Source organism: Fragaria vesca, linkage group LG1 (genome assembly GCF_000184155.1).
Source record: "Fragaria vesca subsp. vesca linkage group LG1, FraVesHawaii_1.0, whole genome shotgun sequence".
NCBI lineage: Eukaryota > Viridiplantae > Streptophyta > Magnoliopsida > Rosales > Rosaceae > Fragaria > Fragaria vesca.
The window spans coordinates 4,162,349-4,184,493 of NC_020491.1; the positions used below are offsets into that span (position 1 = coordinate 4,162,349).

The 22,145-nt window shown below is 38.1% G+C and overlaps 2 protein-coding genes and 1 pseudogene across 3 annotated transcripts in view; 1 reads left to right on the forward strand and 2 right to left on the reverse strand.

The window, feature by feature from the left end:
- Positions 1–10,801, forward strand: part of LOC101292550 — a 34,332-nt pseudogene extending 23,531 nt beyond the window's left edge. Inside the window, exons 29-41 of the transcript XR_183826.1 lie at positions 214–427; positions 1,542–1,763; positions 1,920–2,387; positions 2,463–2,792; positions 2,887–3,339; positions 3,415–3,461; positions 3,752–3,845; positions 4,587–4,793; positions 7,490–7,615; positions 7,724–8,095; positions 8,198–8,429; positions 9,039–9,806; positions 9,953–10,801. The product of XR_183826.1 is annotated as an uncharacterized LOC101292550 (transcript). The remainder of the gene's footprint in view (positions 1–213; positions 428–1,541; positions 1,764–1,919; positions 2,388–2,462; positions 2,793–2,886; positions 3,340–3,414; positions 3,462–3,751; positions 3,846–4,586; positions 4,794–7,489; positions 7,616–7,723; positions 8,096–8,197; positions 8,430–9,038; positions 9,807–9,952) is intronic.
- A 400-nt stretch (positions 10,802–11,201) lies between these two features.
- Positions 11,202–11,990, reverse strand: LOC101292844 (serine/threonine-protein kinase SSK22-like). The gene has a single exon (XM_004288812.1). It carries the CDS (start codon positions 11,988–11,990, stop codon positions 11,202–11,204), a length of 789 nt encoding a protein of 262 aa, XP_004288860.1.
- A 2,549-nt stretch (positions 11,991–14,539) lies between these two features.
- On the reverse strand, positions 14,540–16,192 carry LOC101301233 (UDP-glycosyltransferase 91C1-like). Its single transcript, XM_004287368.1, has one exon. It carries the CDS (start codon positions 16,070–16,072, stop codon positions 14,663–14,665), a length of 1,410 nt encoding a protein of 469 aa, XP_004287416.1. The 5' UTR covers positions 16,073–16,192; the 3' UTR covers positions 14,540–14,662.
- Positions 16,193–22,145: the final 5,953 nt, after the last annotated feature.

A 22,145-nucleotide genomic window follows, 5' to 3' on the forward strand; every position in this document is an offset into this window, starting at 1 on the left:
AACGGACTCGCCGGGGAGGGAAAGTGGTCGGGGACGCTGCTGGAGTGTTCTGGGGTGGAGGCGCGCCGGCGCCGGAGGGTGGAGAACGGACGGACGTCCGCACTTTAAGCCGAGTGCGACGTCCGCTCCTCATCCTTTCTGTATATATATATATATATATCAGTTATCTATAACATTATCATGAATGTAACTTTCAGTTAACATTGTGGCCAGGGCATTGCTTGTTGTTAGGTCGCAGTGTGGAATGTTAGATGACGGTGCTCGTTTTCATGTTATATCACACTTGATTAGAGAAACTGTCAGCTTTGGGAAGTCAATGCTTGCTAGTAGCATTATGGGGAGGGATGATTCCTTGGATTCAAGCAGCAATGTAAAAGAAACTGGATCCATCCACAATCTGATTCAGCGAGATCGAGTACTTGCAGCAGTGCGTCCCTCAAGTTCCTTTTGTGCATATCATATCTACTAATCATGATATCTAACCTCGTAGTTGTGTATATATTATAGTTGCTGTCATTTTACCTAAGGTGCAGAGGTGTAACATGGATGATTATGTGCCTACACAGCTTATCTCAGTTAGGACAATTGTGATCTGCTTCATGTTGTGTCATGCATGAGTGTCCTAGATATGTCCTTGCGCATGTCTGTGTCATGCATGGGTCTGCCTTTGGTTTGTTGTTTCTTTTTTTATTTTTCTTTTTTGTTCTTTCTGTTATTTGCAATTTTATTTTTAAATTCATCTTAGTTACCTAGGTCAATGTTTTATTTTGTTTTGGAATGAAAAGAAATTTTATTCATGACTTTGAAAATGAATTATAAAACTCGTGTTCACTACTTAGTTTAGTTCTAACCATCATGTTATTTGAGGAAAAGAAATGAAACAGAAAAAAAGACATACCATTTATTATTTTATTTTTTCTTGACATTATTCGCTCACTTTGCCATTGATATACCATATGTGATATTTCAGAATGTTGTGGTCTAAAAATGTCCATACTCGATAGGTTATATCTGGTTCTGCCCTTTTCATGCTCGTCCTTTGCAGGGGTCTGTTTCATGCTTGCATTTGGCATACTCCCCTGCGACATGGCTTTGATATTTTTCAACCCGTCTATCTATTATTTCCAAGATTGAAGTAGATGTTATACCAAAACAGTGCACATCACTTGGAAACTAGTATATCCAAGGTCCTGAATCATAAAAAATTGCCTTGATTTTATGTCACCTGATTGAGGATGATCCTTTTCTCATTTCTGCTAAATGTTTCTGGATACCCCAATTAAGGTGAATGAATTAGTATCTCTATTCCTTTCAATCATATGGGATTTCTTCACCATAAAAATCACACCCGCTATTCATTTAGTTGTAATTCTCCACTTTTGGCCTGAAACTAGGAGTAAAGCTATATCAACATCCCATTCTGCATTCTTGTTAGGCAATGCTCTTTTAATTTTGCAAGTTTCCTGTGATTTGTCTATCCATTTATCTCTTTGTTATCTTGCATGTGTTCTACTGGTTGACTGTTGGTTTTCATTTTGTAGGTTGCAGAAGAGTTGAAATATATAAAGTCATTAGATACTGATCGCCAAAGGCAGCTGCATGAACTCCACTCCAGGATGGATGAAAATGTCACTGCAGAATCAGATAACAGGAAAGCTTTTGAAGATGAGATAAATAGTAGCTTAACCTCCATTCTTGCTTTGGATGACAGCAGAAGAGCTGCATTCCAGCTAACTCACGAGGAGGAACAGCAAAATGTTGCTGTATGTGGCCATTTCTCTGTTACTTATCAAAGCTTCTGCAAATGAATAAATAAATGAGGAGCATCCGCTTTCTTTTGTTTATTATATTTGTTTCGTTTCAGACTGGTGATGAATGTACTATAAGTACTTTTGGTAACTAACAGATATACTTTTCAGGAGAAATGGATACACATGTTTCGTGCTTTGATTGATGAGAGAGGTCCATGGTCTGCTAACCCTTTTCCAAATAGTGCTGTAAGGCATTGGAAACTTGACAAGATAGAAGATACCTGGCGACGGAGACAAAAACTGAGACAGAATTATCATTTTGATGAAAAATTGTGCCAACCTTCATCCTCTGTGTCCAGCGTCGAGGTTACACCTCCTTTTAATGAAAGTAAATCCAGTTTTGTTGGCCACATTCCTGAGCAAATGAAGCGGTTTTTGCTAAAAGGAGTGTGGAAGATTACTGATGAGGGGAGCTCAGAATCCAATGAAACTGATACTGAGCTTAGTGGACAGAAGCCCTCCAGCCACAAGGATTCCTCAAACAGCCAGTCCTCAGAAATAGCAAAGGACGCCAGTGATTGGATACAGGACAGGAAAGATTTGTCTTCGTCTTCACATGAGACGGAAACTAGTGAGGTATGTGGGACAAGATATGCATTCAGGATCCCTGATTTTTAAATTAGACGTCTTATAGCTGTGATTCTGTTTCAGGTTCTTACATCAGTTCCTTGTGTACTTGTGTCCTCCAAAAGAAAATTAGCTGGACATTTGGCGGTCATGAAAAATGTCTTGCATTTCTTTGGTGAATTTTCGGTTGAAGGTACTGGAGGATCATCCATTTTCAGAAACTTCCCTGCTTCAAGCAATTATGATTTGACCAAACCTGATCAAAAGCAGAAGTTTATAAAACAACCGATTTGCTTTGGTTTGGATGCTGCAAAGGGCACCATGGTTGATAAGTTTGAGGCAATTAGTGAAAATGTTCTCAAAAGAAAGGAGCTGAAAAATATTAAACGGCATAGGAGATGGAACATTGGCAAGGTAAGGAAACACATTTCATCTTTACATTAGTATCATTGTGTGAAATCTTATTATATTTTTGTTTTCTGAAATTGTCTTCTTATGGTGCATATAGATTAAATCTGTTTATTGGACTCGTTATTTGCTTCGGTACACTGCAATAGAGATTTTCTTCAGTGATTCAGCGGCACCAATATTTTTGAATTTTGCATCACAGAAGGATGCAAAAGATATTGGAACCTTAATAGTTACCACCAGGAATGAATATTTGTTTCCTAAAGGAAGTGGTAGGGACAAAAGTGGAGCCATTTCATTTGTTGATAGACGTGTATCCTTGGAAATGGCAGAAGCTGCCCGAGAGAGCTGGAGGAGAAGGGATATGACAAATTTTGAATATCTAATGATCCTTAATACGTTGGCTGGAAGGTCTTATAATGATTTGACACAATATCCTGTTTTTCCTTGGGTCTTGGCTGATTATTCCTCGGAGGTTCTTGATTTCAACAAGTCTTCAACCTTTCGGGATCTTTCAAAACCAGTTGGAGCACTTGATTTGAAACGATTTGAGGTTGGTTTATAGATGTTATAAATTCTAGGCTATGTATATAAATCTAACAACTATGTTCTGGTTCTTTCGCTGCAGGTGTTTGAAGATAGATATCGTAGCTTTTCTGATCCTGATATACCTAGGTAAGATATCCATGGCCAGACCAACTGGTCTTTTTTGAAGTCCCATAACTCCATGGGTTGTCTTTTCCGATTTTTTTTTTCTTTGAAAAGAAGAGGGTTTTATTGAAAAAAGGAAAAAAAAATATACAAAAAGGTGGACAAGGATTCCACATAGAGCCTAAGTACAGCTACGTTCCAATCGAATAAGATAGAGGATAAGCTATAGTTCCTGAATTCCCCAGAAACAGAAGCCCAAGTATTGGTCTTTTCTGATTTATCTCACATGGAACGTTACTTGTTAATTTTTGCAGTTTCTACTATGGGTCTCATTATTCAAGCATGGGGATAGTGCTTTATTACCTTCTCAGATTAGAGCCATTTACTTCTCTCCATCGCAATTTGCAGGTACTTTTGTGTGCACTTACGATCAACTACTACACATCTTTCAATTACAATTAAATTTTCTTCTAGTGTATCACAACTTGTTTCTTTCTCAGAAAATCTCTCTTACACACAAACCCTAATTTTATTTGGACAATTTCATCTTCTGACTTTATAAAACAAATGAACTATTCATTGCATCTTAACTACCCTGTTACATCATGCCACAGCTACCACTTTTTTGTCGCCACTTTCTCCTCCGACATCTTTTTATTCTTACTTGATTTTCAATAGAATTGTGGCAAAAGATTAGAAGATTAAAGAAATGAAAATCGGGAACAAACTCACCACATTCAGGACCTATATTATATTTAAGGGGATGGCTAATCATATTCAAAAATTTCAGAATATGATATTCTGCAGCTTCTGCCTAGAAAGCTACCACTGGTGCTGCAAGCTTGGATGAGTGTATATCTGGCGCACATTTCGGTCTTAAATGATTTTAAAGAGTAACTACTAAATACATCTAAATGAGACATGTGACATGAGAACATAAAAATATCAACACATGATGATATGCTGTATGAAAACTGTCAACCTTTCTTACTGGTCCTTGCCTTTATAAATTTTTGTTCTAGTAGTATTTTCTCTTAAATCCACCTCTATGATTCTTGAATCTTATTGATTGATGAGATATTCAAGTGGTCATAAGTGTATTATCATTGACTATACTGACTCTGGATTTCACTTGTTGCTTGTTATCAGGGTGGTAAATTTGACCATGCGGATCGTCTCTTTCAAAGCATTGAGTCAACCTATCAGAACTGCCTTTCTAATACAAGTGATGTGAAGGAGTTAATACCTGAGTTCTTTTATTTGCCAGAGTTTCTTGTGAATTCAAACTCCTATCATTTAGGAGTGAAACAAGATGGCGAACCTATTGGGGATATTTGTCTCCCTCCCTGGGCCAAGGTATGTGATATTTCCTCAAACTACTTGTTTCTGTAGCAGAGAAAATGTCTTTCCTCATGAATGCCTTTGTTTTGGTTCATAATGTCCATTAGTTTTATACATAGGAAACAAAATGTTAGTTAAAAGCCAAAGCAAACTTGTGGGAATAGTTGCACAACATCCATTTGCTCCATATAAGAAACGGTAAATTGCCTAATGAATAATATATGATAATTGTATATGTCGTTGATCCAATACTTGGACAGGTGACGTCTTTCTTGATGGATAGTAGTTCAATTCCTGTGGTCCAACTCACATTTACTCTTCATGTTTTGATAACATTTCAAGTCCTTTCAATTGATAATCCAGTGATTGAAATTTCTGTATTACATGTGGATAGTATTTCAAGGTAAAGTTCTCCATTACTAGGATGACCTGTCCTTGAAGATGGTCTCTGTTTTTCAAACTTTAGTAATTACGGTATGCGCTTTAATTGATAGAAAGGAGGGAGGGAGGTTTATTTTTTATTTTCCAGAATAGTCTGAATTTCTTAATAGAACGTTAACAATTACAAAGAAAAAACATATTCAGCAAAAAGAGGAAGTACCCTAAAAATATACATCTTTTCCAAGTTATTTGGCCTTCACCAGTTTGAATCATGTCCTTGGTTAAGTTAAAAAATTGTAGAATAAAAGGCCTTAATGTTCTGTTATATGTTTTGCCTTCTTTAATCAGTAGACCCCCACCAGCGTTTTGTCCTAAGCTTCTCATTTACCCTTAAATCTAGAAGTCCTAGATTCATAGTTGGCTTGCAAATCTTTCCGCAGCTTCTTAACTAGTGACAGTTCAGATCCAATCTTTGCTCCTGCAAAGTTTATTTGGAATGTCAAAGCCCCAAATAAGGTGATGATTTTGGGTTGGCTAGTGGCACTTGGGAAGACAAATACTTGTAATGTTCATCAAAGACGAAGATCGGGATGTTGTTTTTCTCGTCACTGGTGCATTTTATGCAAAGCTCATGGGGAATGTGTTGATCATGTCTTTGTGCATTGTGAAGTAGCAAATTTCTTAATGATGAAGTTATTCAGGGAGGCAGGAGTGGACTTGAAAATTCCTTTAGAGAGGAGTGATTGGCTAAAACAAAATCCTTTAGCTTTTGGTAAAGGGAAAAAGGCCAGAATTCTTTGGGGTTGTGGGGTGCTAGCAGTAGTTTGGGTGGTGTGGATGGAAAGAAATAGAAGATTATTTGAAAGCTATGACAGGGCAGAGAAGGAAGTATTGTGGGAGCAAAGTTAAATTCTGGGCATCTTTATGGGCTTCTACGTTTTAGGAGTTTAAGGATTATAATTTTTCTTCCATTATTCTTGGCAAGCAGCTGTAGTTTGAGCCCATATGCATTAATAGTTGAGCTGCTAAGACCAGCCTCTGGTCTTAGCAGCTCTCTTTAGTTTTTAAAGCGGACTCCTTATCCGCCTCCTTGTATTTTGCTTTTTTCAGTAAAAAGCTTCTTTTGAAAAAAAAATAGTTGGCTTGGCTACCGGACGCTCTTCAAAGTTTTAGTTGGTGTGGTGTGAGTGCTTTGAGTTAATAAAAGAGTTAAGGATGCAACCATCCTTTTGGTGCCAACCACCCAGTGGTATGACCATATGAGGAATGTTTAGCCAGCCACCCAGCACTGGGGGTAATGAGAATTTTTGATAATAAAATATACAAGTACTATAATTTCTCTAGTGTGTTCAGTAGGAACCATTCTCCTTTTCGTGACCTACTTTATGGAATCAACAACCAAACAACCATACTATCTGTTAGGTAGAGCTGAGAACAATTTGAGGCTTATCACTTATGTCACAGTGAATGGCAAAACTTCTGTCCTCACATTTGAAGGTTGGGCTAAAGTCATTTCATGTAGTGTCCCATCTTAGTGGAAAATGTGCCAATCCACTAGCTCCTACAATTACATTGCTTTGCTTAAACAAGTGGAGTTATGACCAAATGTATTCTGGTAAACTCGGTAGACCAAAAATGTATTTCAACTTATTAAAAAAATGATTTACAGTAAACAATGTTCTCGCTTCGCAATGTAAAGTTATACTTGCAGTTGACATACATAGTTACCTTCCATCTCGGCATAAGATGATCAAATATTTTTTAATAATCTTCTCGTTATTTTGTTAGAACTTACTGCTTACCTGCAACCAATGCCCATGATTTTTTTTTTCTTTTCTTATTTGGCTATCGATTTCTTCGAATTTCCATTGAGAAAAAGACGTACAGAAACTAATCAATTTAAAGAAAAAGATTTACAATAAACAATGTTCTCGCTTCACAATTTAAATTTTATTTGCAGTTGACATACATAGTTACCTTTCATCTCAACATAAGATAGTCATATATTTATCAATATTCTTCTCGTTGTTTTGGTGGAAAGTATGGAAGCACCAGAATTGTGACACCATGATTAAATTCACAAAATGTATGCAACGACTCAGTTATGTTGCTTGCTAATATGGGTGCCCACTTATAGGATTATCACTTTTGCATTTTAAAACTAGGGTAAATGATTTCTGCCATTCAGATATATGCTAACCTCTGAATGTGCTTTCTCTACCCAGCTCCCCTGCCTATTTTGAATGACAGAGATTAATATATTATACTGTTTCATTTGGATTATTTTTCTTTTTGTTCTGCAAGACAACTCGGACCCACTTTTTGTGCAGGGCTCACCTGAAGAATTTGTTAACAAGAACAGAGAGGCCCTTGAAAGTGAATATGTTAGCTCTAATCTACATCATTGGATAGATTTGGTATTTGGTTACAAACAGCGTGGAAAACCTGCTGTAGAGGTACATGAAATTTTTCTTTTTTAAAGAGAAATCCTAATCAAACTTGCAAGTTCAACACTGTCATTTTGTGCAAGTTTACTGAGCTCATAATATATTTTGTAAATACAGGCAGCAAATATATTTTATTACTTGACCTATGAAGGCGCTGTTGATCTGGAAACTATGGACGACGATTTACAAAGATCAGCAATTGAAGATCAAATTGCAAATTTTGGACAAACACCAATTCAGATTTTCCGTAAAAAGCACCCAAGAAGAGGACCACCCATTCCAATTGCTCATCCTCTGCGCTATGCACCTAGTTCGATTAACATGAGTTCCATTGTTAGTAGCGCAAGTCAACCAAGGTCGTCTTCATTGTATATACGTACAGTGGACTCAAACATTGTTGTTGTAAACCAGGGACTCACCTTGTCAGTCAAGATGTGGTTGACATCCTCACTGCAATCTGGTGGAAATTTTACCTTCTCTGGCTCCCAGGTTCAGCTTTAGTTCTTTCATGGATCACTGTATTTAGTTATTGTAATGGTTGGTTTTGTTTCTGTGCTTATTTGACCATCCATTCCAATAATACATGTACAGGAACCTTCGTTTGGCATTGGTTCTGATGTCCTTTCTCCCCGTAGAATTGGGAGTCCTTCTGCTGAAAATGTTGAACTTGGACCACAATGCTTCGCAACAATGCAAACAACATCAGAGAATTTTTTGATCTCATGTGGCAATTGGGAAAATAGTTTTCAGGTTATATCCTTAAATGATGGCAGAATGGTGCAAAGCATCAGACAGCATAGGGATGTGGTCAGTTGTGTTGCAGGTATTTTTCATAATTTGAAGACAAAAGAATCTTTACCGTTACAAGTGCATGCATATGGTGATTGTTTTAGTGGGATTTGTCTCTTAGATATTGTCTGGAATGTGCTAATTCTAGCTTATTGTGTTTGCTCTTATTTTTTTATGTTTATTTTCTTACGTTTAACTTTTTGAACATGGTTTACTACTTTACCATTCACGAAGTGTGCATTTATTTTAAGTTGATGAATTTTCATCTCTCTTTAAATTAAAATAATACACTGTAGCAAACTACTGTATTATTTTAACAAACATAAATTTATGAAAGAGGACTGTAAAACCCTTTATATTGTGTTTGTCATTGTAAACTATGATATGACATGAAGGAAATTGTGAATTAGGAGTGAAATGCTGTGTAAAACTTTTAAAATTCTATGTAGTTGAGCATTTTTTGTTTTCCTGAAAAATGGTAGTGTTAACTGATGGGCCCCCCCCATTCTATTGTGTTTATCATGTGACCACTCCACTGGTTTGTCCCTACCTCTTGCTGGGGTTCTAGTGGTTGTGTTTTTATTTATTTTGGTTATGTGCTACTCAAGTATTTTTCTGAGCTGTATAAATGATAATGCTGCAGTAACATCTGATGGACGCTTTCTTGCAACTGGAAGTTATGACACTACAATCATGGTCTGGGAAGTTTTTCGAGGTAGAACACAAGAAAAGCGACCTCGTAATACACAGACAGAACTACCCCGAAAAGATTATGTCATTGTTGAAACCCCTTTTCGTATTCTATGTGGACACGATGATATAATTACATGCTTATTTATCAGCGCGGAACTTGACATAGTAATCAGTGGATCAAAAGATGGAACGTGTGTTTTTCATACCCTGCAGAATGGAAGATATGTAAGATCCTTGAGACATCCAGCTGGATGTGCGTTGTCAAAGCTTGCTGCTTCTCGGCATGGAAGGATAGTGTTTTACGCTGATGATGATCTCAGTTTGCATCTTTACTCCATTAACGGTAAACATCTTGCTTCTTCTGAATCCAATGGCCGCCTCAACTGTATTGAGCTGAGTGGGTGTGGGGAATTTTTGGTCTGTGCTGGTGACCATGGGCAAATAGTTGTACGCTCCATGAATTCACTTGAGGTCATTAAGAAATATAATGGAGCCGGAAAGATCATAACATCTCTAACTGTGACCCCAGAAGAATGCTTCTTAGCTGGAACAAAAGACGGAACCCTTCTTGTGTATTCTATAGAAAATCCTCAACATCGCAAAGGCAGCCTTCCTCGAAGTTCAAAATCCAAACCTTCTTGAACAGTATGGATTGTTTCTTTTCTCTTGAAGTCATGCAGCTGAAAAGGCAAGCAATGATCAACGATGTTGATCCCAGGTATGCTGTAGCTAAAGCCTACAAGTTTTCCCTTTTCAGTGTTTGGTCAGTTTCATGTCTGCAGACATAATTTTGACTGATTGATTGTCCTGTGCAACATATGTTACCATTTAATATACTGATTTAAATATAATTCTTTTATCCAGCAAGATGTGCATCGGTCTTAGCATAGTGGTGCTAAAGAGAAGTACCGCATGTCTTATCACCGTTCAATACAGGAGTCTATGAAAATGATTTCAGAATTCGAGACATGTCTGTCTGACATCCCAGGGCCCAGGCCTCAAGACTCCTTTCGGTTGGGTTTTGCCTCCTTCACATTTTACCAAACAATTTCGGATACATGCAGCTCCACCAGAATTACTTGCACAGCACATTATATTGATTTAGCCCATGAAGAGGATTTGGTGATGTTATTCTTTCTGTAACATTTCACAATGGTAAAATACTTCTCTATCTTCAGGTGAGCGCATCCATGTACATTTTGTTGTCTGTAGGTTAGATTTAAAGGAGTTGTGTATTAACCACAGTCAACAGGCTAACTCTGACTTTTCCTTTTCCAAGTAGCGAGTGTTAATTCTTCAAACTTTGTATAGATAGGATGCACATATTTTTCTCTGTAGACACTTAGTTAGTACCTAGTAGACATAAGCCTCTAAGGAGATGTACTTCAACTGAGATTTTGAGTCAGCATTCAGTAGCATTTGCCCTCAGGAAATAGTATTTTTCTTTAAATAGCATTTTCGTTTTTTCTTCTGCCTTTGGAGCTAATGTACTCGTAAAAGTCGAATCCATGTGTTATGGTGATATTTGATATGCAGCAATAGTCGAATCCAAGTGTTCATGGTAATACATGATATGTAGTCGTTGAATCCAAGTGTTTATTGTAATCATGACTTTTTCATTATCAATATTATTAATTTCAACGCTATAATATGATGTTTGGCTGTAGAGGCGTCTTCTTTTCCAGCTCCATATTATATCATCTATGTAGAAAAGGGTGTACGTATGCCATTGACTCTAGTCGAGAAACAAATCGATCAATTGGTTCCGGTTTCATTTTCATAGTGCAGGTACTTTTGCTTGGCAAGGCAAGTGTCTACAACCTAGTGCAGCAAACATGTATAAACTTGACTTTAAATGCAATGCAAGAAGAACAACAAGCATATAACTGAAAGACATACTTATCCATCAATCAATCAATCAATCAAGCAAAACCTCATCATATATACAACTTTGTTTTGAATCCAACCCACCAGTAGTAGGACTCGATTAATTACAAAATCATCTCAAGAATTCCCTAGGTGAAATCAATATGTAAATACTTTTCGGCTACAAAGGGATGAGATAGCAGCTTTTCGACGGTGGGCCTATCCATATAATTATCTAGACAACAACCTAGAAAATCCTCGCAACACCTGAGATTTCATCTTCAGGGATTTTAGGCACAACTCCGTCAACAACAACGATCTTGTTACTCTCTTCATCGTAACAGTGGTTCCGAGCGGGCTCTCCGGTGATCATCTCAAGAACTATGCACCCCAAGGCCCATATATCACTTGGCTCCTCTTGTTCATCGAACCGTAGAGTCTCAGGAGCCAAGTACATGGGTGTACCTCTCCACCTTCCAGGAACCTCGTCCTTCTTCTTGGCCAATCCCAAGTCTGCCACTTTAGCAATTATTCTCCTAGGGACGTCCTCGTCTTCATTTTCCACAAGAAGAACATTCTCTGGCTTCAAGTCACAGTGGACGTAACCACACTTGTGGATGTAGGCAATCCCTTCAAGAATGTCACGGGTATACCTTCGCACATCGTGTTGAGGCAACCCACCACCCACATTCTTTATAAGCCTTGCAAGACTTCCCCGCGCGACTTCCAACGCCAAGTTGTAAACCTCTTCGCCCTTACTGCTCGTTGTCACCTCTTCACCGTAATGGTCGATAATGAAAGGGCAAAGACGGCCGCGATTCTTCATGTCGTTGTATACCTCGAGCTCGTATTGAATAGAACCCGAGTCCTTCATCTTTGCAGATTTCATGGCCATGGCCTCAGGCATGTGGTGGCTGTGGATGTAGGGTATCCTGGTGAAAGCTACGAAGACAGAGCCGAAGCCTCCCTCGCCGATCTTGCTTCCCCTCATCCACTTGTGGCCTGAACCCAAGCTCTCTTCTGCCTTCCTCTTCATGCCTCCCATCTCTCTCTCTTCTTTCTTTGAAACGAAGATTGATTTCTCCTCTAAGTTTCTCTCGGCTTATAGGAAATGGAGATATGAGGAAACTTCTAGCTGGCTGTTAATTAAGAGAATTAAGTGCGTGGATGTCAAGCAATCAAAATCCCCAATCAAAAAGGAAATTAAATAGGAACTGAGCAAGTTTAAAGATAAGAACGAATGATTAAACAGTAGGAAACTGGGAATGTCGGTGGTGTTTTGAATGCTCGTCCCATTTCTGGCTGGATATAGCCGTTAAGAATCCTGTTGAATCCACATCCCAATAGGATTATGGCTTGGGTGCCAAGCAATCAAAACCACGACGCATAGTGGAAAATAGAAACTGAAAAAGTTGAAACATTTTTTGTGTTGCTTTTGAGACAGGCGTGTGCGCTCAAGCTATGACTGCCTCTCATGCTGAGGTTAAGGGCTCACTTCAACAATTCCATACATTTACTTGCAAGTTTCCCAGGGACATTTATATGGCTGCCTCTCATGTTGCTCATGTAGTTTTTTCTGGCTGGACTGCATTTTTTTTTTTTGTACGTAAACGTCGTCACTACGTTTCTTGCTTCTATAGCTTACATATGTTAGAAGCCAAAAAAAAGAATCCCAATGGACATTAACCAGGTGACTTTATACTATATTGGTTGATCTGATGGTCTTTATGAAGACCTCGTTAGAGAATAGAGACTCTCCTCAATGACCACTCAGTAAAACGTAGTAGAACAGCCTGAGGCCATGGCCGTAAATTTACGTCGTTTTATATTCTAAGTCCTATATGTATTGTTGTAATCTCATTCTCTCTTAATCAAGATAGACACAATGTAGCCTCCATAGTCTTCTTTCTCTTCTTTGTTGTTTTCAGCATTTACATTCAATAAATCCATGATTTCTAGCAGAGAGAACCCTTTTCCTTGGTGTATTGTTTTGTTTCAGTTTGTTTCTTGTGTCTTGCTCTATCAGCCTTCTCCATCTTCGTAAGTTCTTATCCTTATACGTATCTATCTTTGATGGCAATCCATGTCTCATTCGAGCTTCGTCTTCAATCACCATCATCCATTCCACCCTGTCACTTTGGATGGATTAGCCTGTTTGATCTGCTACTTGTTTGGGCGGTGTTGTGGTCCTCGTGCTCAAAAAAATGCATCCATAGTTATCTAGAAGGGAAAATTTTAGTATATAATATTGTATAGCATGTTTTTATGAGTTCATCAAATTCTATCATGGTACCATCTTAAGGAACTCGATCATAACACAGGACTACATGTAGGTGTAAACACGAAATAATCTACAATGAATAACGGAAAGACACGTGTACAAAATAATATATTTGTATTGATGAATTTGCGGATTACAATCTCTGCGGGTATTCTTTTACAAGAATTTCCTCTGATTCGATCACCGACGTCGATTTGATCCAAGGGTGACGAGCACTTGATCTTGAATCGATTGGTTTTAGTCTGGATTTATTGTCGTTTTGACGATTTGTAGAAGTTGATTGACGAAGGGCCGTAGAGGCTTGTTCTTGATCGGACTTAGGTCACGAGTGGTGTCACGTGGTGAATGTTCTATGGCTTGATAGCGGATGAATCGGCACGTGTGTTTGGTGCTTGTTGATTCTCCACGAGCTTGTTGAAGAACTTGGTAGAAGTTTTGATTTGTTGAAAGACTTGAAGACGAGAGTTGATCAAGGGTCGTAGAGGCTTGACGTTGATTAGGTTTGGGCCACGAGTAGTTCCACGTGGTGGTTGCTCTTCGTCTTGTAGTTGGTGAAGATGTCGGCTATTTGGCAGCTTGGTGACTCTTCGGTATTTGACAACTTCTAAGCTTGAGGTTGATGAAGAATCGGCTATTTGGTAGCTTGATAATTCTTCAAGGGTTTTGGGAGAATTCTGAGCTCTCGGGAGTAACTTTTCTCTCTTGTCCGGAAATCCTTCTCTTGATATGAGAGTGGGTATTTATAGTGTCGATGCTCCTTCGTAAATGAAATGCATTATTGAAATCACCACTTTAATTGTATTTCTTTAATGATATAATTAAATCAATCACTTTTGATTGATTGATTCAATTATTCAATTTACCATAATTAAATCAATCAGTGTTAATTGATCGATTTAATTATGACCGATAAGGTATTTCACCAATTTGATTAAATTTCCGACTTCCTTTTTTATAATCGATTTAATTTGATTCATATCTGATAATCGATTGACATTTAATATTTGATTTCAGTCGGGATTGATGATTTTGTTGTCGACCGACCATTCACATGCCGCCACATGTCATTTCCGAAGATTTTTCAACTTTACCGACTCACGAGTCACGTATGCAATTTGTCCGGCCCATGCGTTGTATGAATAATTTAATAATTATTATTCTTATTAAATTTTATGCGTCTACAGTAGGATGAGACTAACCTGTATACAGGTCTAGTTTGATGAACTCATCATATTATGGAGACTATATTTTTTGCTGGGTATTTGTAGGATCTTTACTTTAAAATTGTATGGAGAAGTAGAATTGCCTAGTAAATAAGATGTATTCAGAATATAAAATCTGAACTAATAAAACATCGATCATCAAAACCTCAAAAATGAAAAATGGATTCATTACCGTGGCCGGTATCTCATGCAAGGTAATTAATCTTAAGCTAGCTTGTTCGGCCTATTCTCCTCAAGAAAACATATGAACTCGTTCTCAAGTCGACTGTTCCTATTTCTATCTCCAAATATACCCTTTATTTCCTTGACCCTCCTCCTCACCATCTCGCCCTCCTCCTCCACCATCGCCAACCTCACAAACTCGGCCACCGCGTCACGCGTAAACGACCCGTCTAGCTCGTTCCGAGGTATCTCCACCCCGAGTCCCTTACCGTTCGCCAACCTAGCATTTAGCCCTTGATCATTCAACATAGGAAAGAGTATCAAAACCTTCCCGAACCCTAACCCTTCAATCATCGAGTTCCAACCACAATGTGTCAAGAACCCTCCCACCGAGTCATGACTCAGTATCCACACTTGTGGCGCCCAACCAAAATGTACCATCCCACGGTCCCTAACTCGCTCCAAAAACCCATCAGGTAACATCTCCGACACGGCCCGAGTCGACTCGGGCGGGTCTCTCAACACCCAAAAGAATGGTAACCCGGACCGCTCCAACCCTAGAGCCAGCTCGGTTAGTTCCCCCTGACTCAGAGTCGCCTCGGTCCCTAATGCCACGTATACCACCGAGTTGACTCGCTGCTCGTCCAGCCAGTCCTTGACACGTGTCGGTTTCTCTTCTACCAGTGGCGGCAAAAACCCAACCGGAAGAACCGGTATGCTCCTCCCGTAAAGCTCTCTGAGCAACTCGAACCATTCGGGCTCGAACTCCTCGGAGCTTCTCATCAAAACGACGTCGCTGTCCCTAACCGCGATCCCAAAACGCACCGTATCGGGCGTACCGGACTCGTTCTCGTGCACGTACTTGGCTACCTCGTGGTACCGAAACGCCATGTCGGATTTAAACGGAATCCACGGTGAGACCACCGTGAAATCCTCGGTCTTGGTCCTCTTATCCTGACCGTCGATCAACAAAGACGGCGGACCAATCACAGCCATACACGCGGCGGTGAAGAGGCAGAAGTAGGCGCGTGAGACGCCGAGCTTGGCCGCGAGTGGGGGAAGCCAGTGAGAGGCGTAGTCGTAGACGACCCAGTCGGGAGCCGAGGACTCGAGAAAATCGGCCATGGGTGATTCCAACAAGTCGAAGGCCTTTTTTAGTAATTGCTGTTTGTTGTACGGCACGTCGTTGGAGGACTCGGCGTCGTCCGGGAGGTTTTCGACGTGGGGCAAAGGAAGTGGTACGAGGGTGATGAGAGAGGAGAGGGATGAGTGTGGGGGTATTTTGGGAAGTCTCTGAAGGTTTCTTGGGGTTGAGATGAAGGAGACTTTGTGACCCTTTTGAGCTATGAGCTTGGAGAGGTGGAAGAAGGGTATGAGATGCCCCATGGCTAGCCATGGAAACACCACCAAGTGTAAACGCTGCTTCTCCTTCTCCTTCTCCTGCTCCTCCATAATATTAAACTCAACTGATGAGCTAGAGAAGTTTTGCTACTTCTGTTTCGTGGGTGCTATTTATCCCTAGTTTTATAAGAGTTGAAGCTTAAACGCCGGTCCAAATTTGCAGAAATGTTTATCTGTTTATTAGTGGGAAATAATGAAAAAGTTAAAGACGGCAAGTTTGAATAAGGAGAGGTGCATGGGTACCGGTACTACAAAACTACTTGCTACTTGGTAGAGACCAATTGAGGTTAATGAGCAGGTAAGCTGATGGAGTATACTTGCGGCATATATATATTAGTGGATGATGATGAAATGACAAAAGAGTCACTAGCTAGCTAGCTGCCATTAATATATAAAATGCATCACTTAATTGGTGGTCAAATCGAATCTTTACTCTCGCCAAGAGATAATTTAGACAAGAAGATAGAATATAACAATAAGAGACAAATCAAGTAAAGAAGAGAATCAGAAGATTTGGTCGTGGAAATGAAGCAAACAAACACCGGTGACCAGGTAGAGATAGGTTGATTAGGTTACGAAGTTTCTCGAGTTCGCAATGACGGCAACTTACACTTGACTTGGTCACTTGGCCATTTCCAAAAAAGAAGAGAAGACAGAGTGCATGGCAGGCTATTCAGGCACTGCCTGCCACACTATACCGAGGGGTTTGCACCCAAAAGTTGCCCCAACTTATAGAACAAAGTGATCGAAATCGGAGCAACGGGACAAGTGGACAACAGAGTTTTGTTCAGAGCAATCTCACCGTAATTGTTGACCGGAGCAAATGTCAGTGAAGATAGAAAAGCCAGCAGACAACTAAACAAGTAAACTCAGAATCGGGAGATCCTTGACAACAGGATGGACGTACCACGACGGGGTGGAGTGATAAGAACACAAATTTAAACCATTAGTTCTCAGTTCCTCAACCCGGAGTCCCGGACAGTTAGACTGGGACAGAGGCGGCCGAGGCGCCGCTCTCTCTCTCTCTCTCTCTCTCTCTCTCTCTCTCTCTCTCTCTCTCTCTCTCTCTCCATTTGCTTCATTTGCTTGAGCCATTTGGATTCATTTCCATGAAATATATGTACGTACGTATATATGTGCTCTTGCGCAGACCAAGTCTGCAAAGAAAAATTCCAGTACGTGTCGATCAGATATATATGCAGTGCTTATTTCATATGCGTCGCCGTCCTCATCCTTGTTAATTTTCATCCTCCATCCTCGTCAATTCCAGCTACGAACCATCTTCTGGTACGTAATTAAGTACTCAAACTGACTAGCTAAGTTAACTCCTTAAGAACATGCAGTAGTGCTCTTAACAGATTTAACGAGTCTAGCTTGTAGCACCAAATTACTGTAATAATTAACTTCGAAGATGTATGTGGAAAACTAAACTCAGAATTTTCTGATATTTTTTTCCGGTAATTAAGTAATAAGGTTAAAACACTAAACTATATATAAGAGATGTTGAATGAGAAACACACTTCATCACCCATACTTCTCTTATAAGCACATGTTTAGCCCTTATAAGCACATGTTTAGCCCTTAACTAAAGAAACAAATTTGCTAGGTCTTCGTAGTTAGTACTTATTTAAATTGATTAGGCTTGTGTTATAGTATATGTAATTCTTTGATAGTAGCTTCGTGAAGTAAAGTGAGTATATAACTTTTTTTCATACCTTATACAAAAAGTTATGATATTGAACAAAGTTAAGTAAAGTGAGTATATTTTAATAATCGAACAAAGTTTTTTGTTTAATAAAGTGAAACAACTTTATAGGTAGAAACTCAAAAGGGCATAGTTACAAAATAGATCTTATTACAAGCATATTGAAACACATCGAGACAACACATGTGGAGTATAATCAAACTACGAGAAATTTGTACAAGCTTAAGGCAAGAGTTTCGTTAAATATATATATATATATATATACACACACACACAATTATTATTATTATGTCCAAACATCTTTATTTATTCAAAATGTACGAATTTCCTTAATTGACTCACTTTTCAATCATATTTTCTCATCTTAACTGTTCAGCTTTTAGGTGTATATGAGTAGATCATCTCTACAAATTTTTAACTAAATTGATAATCGTTGAGGCATTCAAAACTATGATTTAGAACTAAAAACACGAACGGTTCTGATTGAACAGTTTCAGTTCGTTCATTGATTTAATTCATTTTCGATAACTTAACGATCACCAAATTAGTTGAAAATTTATAGAGATGATCTACTCATATATATATATATATATGAGTACTATTTGAATGGTTAAGATGAGAAATTATGATCGAAAAGTGGGTCAAATTAAGAAAATCAGTACCTTTTGAATAAATAAAGAAATTTTTATCTGAAAAGGCATATATATAGATATACACGTTGTGGTAGAACCCACAATGGGTAAACTCGTTGTCCACTCATTTGACATTTCATTCTGTGCAACATAATAACTTTAATCGTCCTTCGGTACTACGTATACTCTAGGTTTAGGCGATTCAATAGTTTCAATTACGCCAAGGGAAACATATTTTATTGGATTGTGTTGTAATTTTAATATAGTACTCGCAAGTGCATGAATCAATTATAGAATAAAAGTGGAAACACGAGGTCGTTCCTTCTAGGATTGTTAAAACAACTTTTTCTGAAAACTATGCCAAACTCAATAAGATAACAAACCATTTTTTGCGATTTTGATTTGAAAACATGAAATAAAAGTAATAAAACTGAAATTAAAGACAAAGAACAATGAGATTTGTAAGAGTTGAGAAACAATTTATGAAGATAAAGCATCATTGAATCCACCACCTAATACTCCTACCCTCCTCTCTAGTTGATAGCAATTGAACTCCCTAAATTGCATGCTAGAGATTTCCGTACATAAGCCTTAGAGCATCTCCAATAGCTTCTCTAAAATTTCTCCAAAATAAGAAAACAAAATTCAAAATCTTCAAAAAAAAATTGCTCTGACTCCAACAGCTTCCTCATTTTAGAGATTTTGGGATTTATTACTACAATTAAGTATTCTACATCATTTTTAATTATAACAAAAATAAATATTATATATCTTATTATAACAACAAAATACTTAATAATATATTTTATATTTTTTTTCTTCTCATTGGGGCATGTGAGGAATTTATGACAATGTAAAATAATTTTGATAATTTAGGAAATGAAGGCTTTGCCGTAAATTTGGAGAATAAATGTTTCTCTTTCTTCTCTATCCCTATTTTGGGGAGTGAGATGGGGAAGCTGTTGGACCTAAAAACAACTATATATTCCCAAAATTGATAAGTTCAAGAAAATAGAGAAATTATTGGAGATGCTCTTATTGATCCCAGACATATGTCAAATTAAAGTTCTTCTAACCAATGAATTCCAACTTATTGATCCTGTATAGAGCTCAACTAGCCAAACTATAATATACTTCACGTTATGATCAGGTTCAAGCAAACATGTTCAACTCTATTAAGTACAAAAGAACTAGGAAATTATGTAAATAAGAATATCGACTATAATCAAGCACTTGTATTCTTAACTAACAACTGTCTAATCACAAGATTAAAATAATCTTTTGGCACCCTAGAAAACATCTACTCTCGATCAAGCCTCATGTTTTCCAACCAAATAACTAATAAACAAAACCTAGGTCTTATTAATCCCGAGCAAAGATTTTGAATAAAAGTTCTATTGAAACGGTGATTGAGAGTTTAACATTGCAATCCATGAATTCAAAAGTAAATCAACTAAAGAAGGGAACTGAAATTTACACTTTAAATTTTACAATTCACACTCCTACTTTCCTCTTTTGATAATTTAAATTTTGTCTTGAATGACATGTGTTTTGTCTTTTTGTGAAAATTTTACCCAAAAACTCAATTATCAATAGCATCAAATAATCCAATTACTTTTTAGTTATTCAATCTTGACTGTACTCTAGATGCAAATAATGAGGAACAAATGTCTCTTGCGCGCATGTTATAAGTTGTCAATGTTTAGGCTACTCCAATTGTGGTTGAAGAATAATTTCTAGACTTTTGAAGATAGTTAACACATAAAGGGTTAGACCACTTAATGAACTTATCACTGCATTGAGTACTCTTAAACTTCATGTAAGTGATGTAAGAGCCTAGGGTATGTAACACCCTGACCTAGATTAATAAAAACAATCAAGAATTAGGTGTTCTGAAAATATAAATTATATCGATTTGGTCTTACCAACGTGCAAGTCTTGTTTAATTGAGAATCATCTTTACACCACGTACGTTGAACTCAAGCTACAACAAACCCTTAGAGTCTTAGAGTCATGAAGAGAACCAACAGCTTCCCTTCACATAATTGTGATCCATATGATGATAGGTTCTTTACTCGATTCATATATATCCTCTTACTAATTTGGTTGCTGGTAAACGAAAGTGATCGAACTCACCCCCAAAAACCTTCCCTACCACTATTGCAAGAAAAAAATCAGAACGATCATGGTTTCTCCCAAAGTGTCATAGACTTCTAGAGAGACACCTCCTTTTATGAGTCAATGAAAGAAATAGAATTGGGGAAGTCGACCTAGTCCTCTCTAGAAACCTCTCCAATATATTCTTGTCCGAGCTCTACACTGCCATTCCAGACTAACGAAAGGTCAGTGGTCTACAAAGCTCTAGTGATCTCTACCCTTAGCTCTCATTGATATCTAATCAAGGGTATTGATTGCCTAGGCTGAAATAGTTTTTCAATGGTTGGGATGAAGCGGTGGTAATTTCCTTTCTGTTAGATAAAGTTCTAAATTTTTTAAAATTTGTAATAATTAGCTCTGATATCCAATATCATCTACGGAAATACTACAAACTTGTAACGTCATGTAGTTTGCTATCGAATCCTTAAATCGAGGATCACCTTGGTGAGAATTATAAAAACATTTATAATTTTTTTATTACCCACCGAGGTTCAAAATTATATTTCGATGAACCTCACTTCAACTTGTCAGGTATTTCCTAGGCTCACACAAAAGATAACACAAGTTCAACCAATATCGACCAATAAATAATCTATCAAATAGACAAATAGCTACAATTAATGACACGACCCACCCCGAATTTCACTCTGAAACCCAGAGTAAGTCGTGCGGGGACCACCTCCAAGGAAAATTTACTGAAAAGATTAAGAAAATCTCCCTTGCAGATGGACAACCCTAACTCGAAAATTTCATATTACACTCTTAATTTAATGCTTCTGAATATCACATAATATACAAAATTCTAAAGTATTCAGAGCTACTAAACACAAGCGGAAGCAAGAAAACACGAGTAGGTTGAACAGGTAACCTACTGCTGAAAACTGGCCGAAAAGCGGGTGACTATGCCTCGTCTCCTACTAGATCCAACCCGAACTCTGCAGACTGGGCAATTTAAAACGAAGGGCCCAGGGGAAAACATTTAATAACGTTAGAGTGAGTGGACAAAAATAAATTAATAATTAAAATATTTATGTTTCCCCTAATTAATTTCTAAGGAAAAATCGAATGCATGCCGCAAGCGATAAAACTTTTATCCCATAAAATATCGAGCCTCTCAGACTCTATAATATATGTATGTATTTACACTCGTTCATACTCCCTATATAAATTCATGGGTCTATATAGGGCTACTACGCTCGCGTCCAACGCTCACGTCACGCCTTAATGCGGTGCTACACTACGCCATCAAGGTGGACCGGGTCGGCCTTACCAACTAACGCCCAATTACTAAAGGTTGGACTAGTACGGGTTAGTTACTAAATTACTTGTGCCCACTACCCCTATAATGAATTAACGACTCATAGTAGGCTACTACGCTACGTCCAACGCTTACGTCACACCATAATGCGGCTATATGCTACGCCATTAAGGTGGACAGACACATATGGCTAGCTAGCATTTTCTATACATACTCTCTCATAAATACATATTTATATTCACCGAAAATCCCATTTTCGGTAACTCTCTCTCAGAGAAATAAAAGCGTCAAAATTAATTGACGGCAAAATTCCAACAAAAGGAAATGTTCAATCATGAACCATAGCATGCATATTATTTCAAATAAAAGTCC

Excerpts from the sequence above, each read along its gene's own strand:
- LOC101292844 (XM_004288812.1), bottom strand. The coding sequence starts at position 11,990 with ATGAAGAGGAAGGCAGAAGAGAGCTTGGGTTCAGGCCACAAGTGGATG.
- LOC101301233 (XM_004287368.1), bottom strand. The coding sequence starts at position 16,072 with ATGGAGGAGCAGGAGAAGGAGAAGGAGAAGCAGCGTTTACACTTGGTG.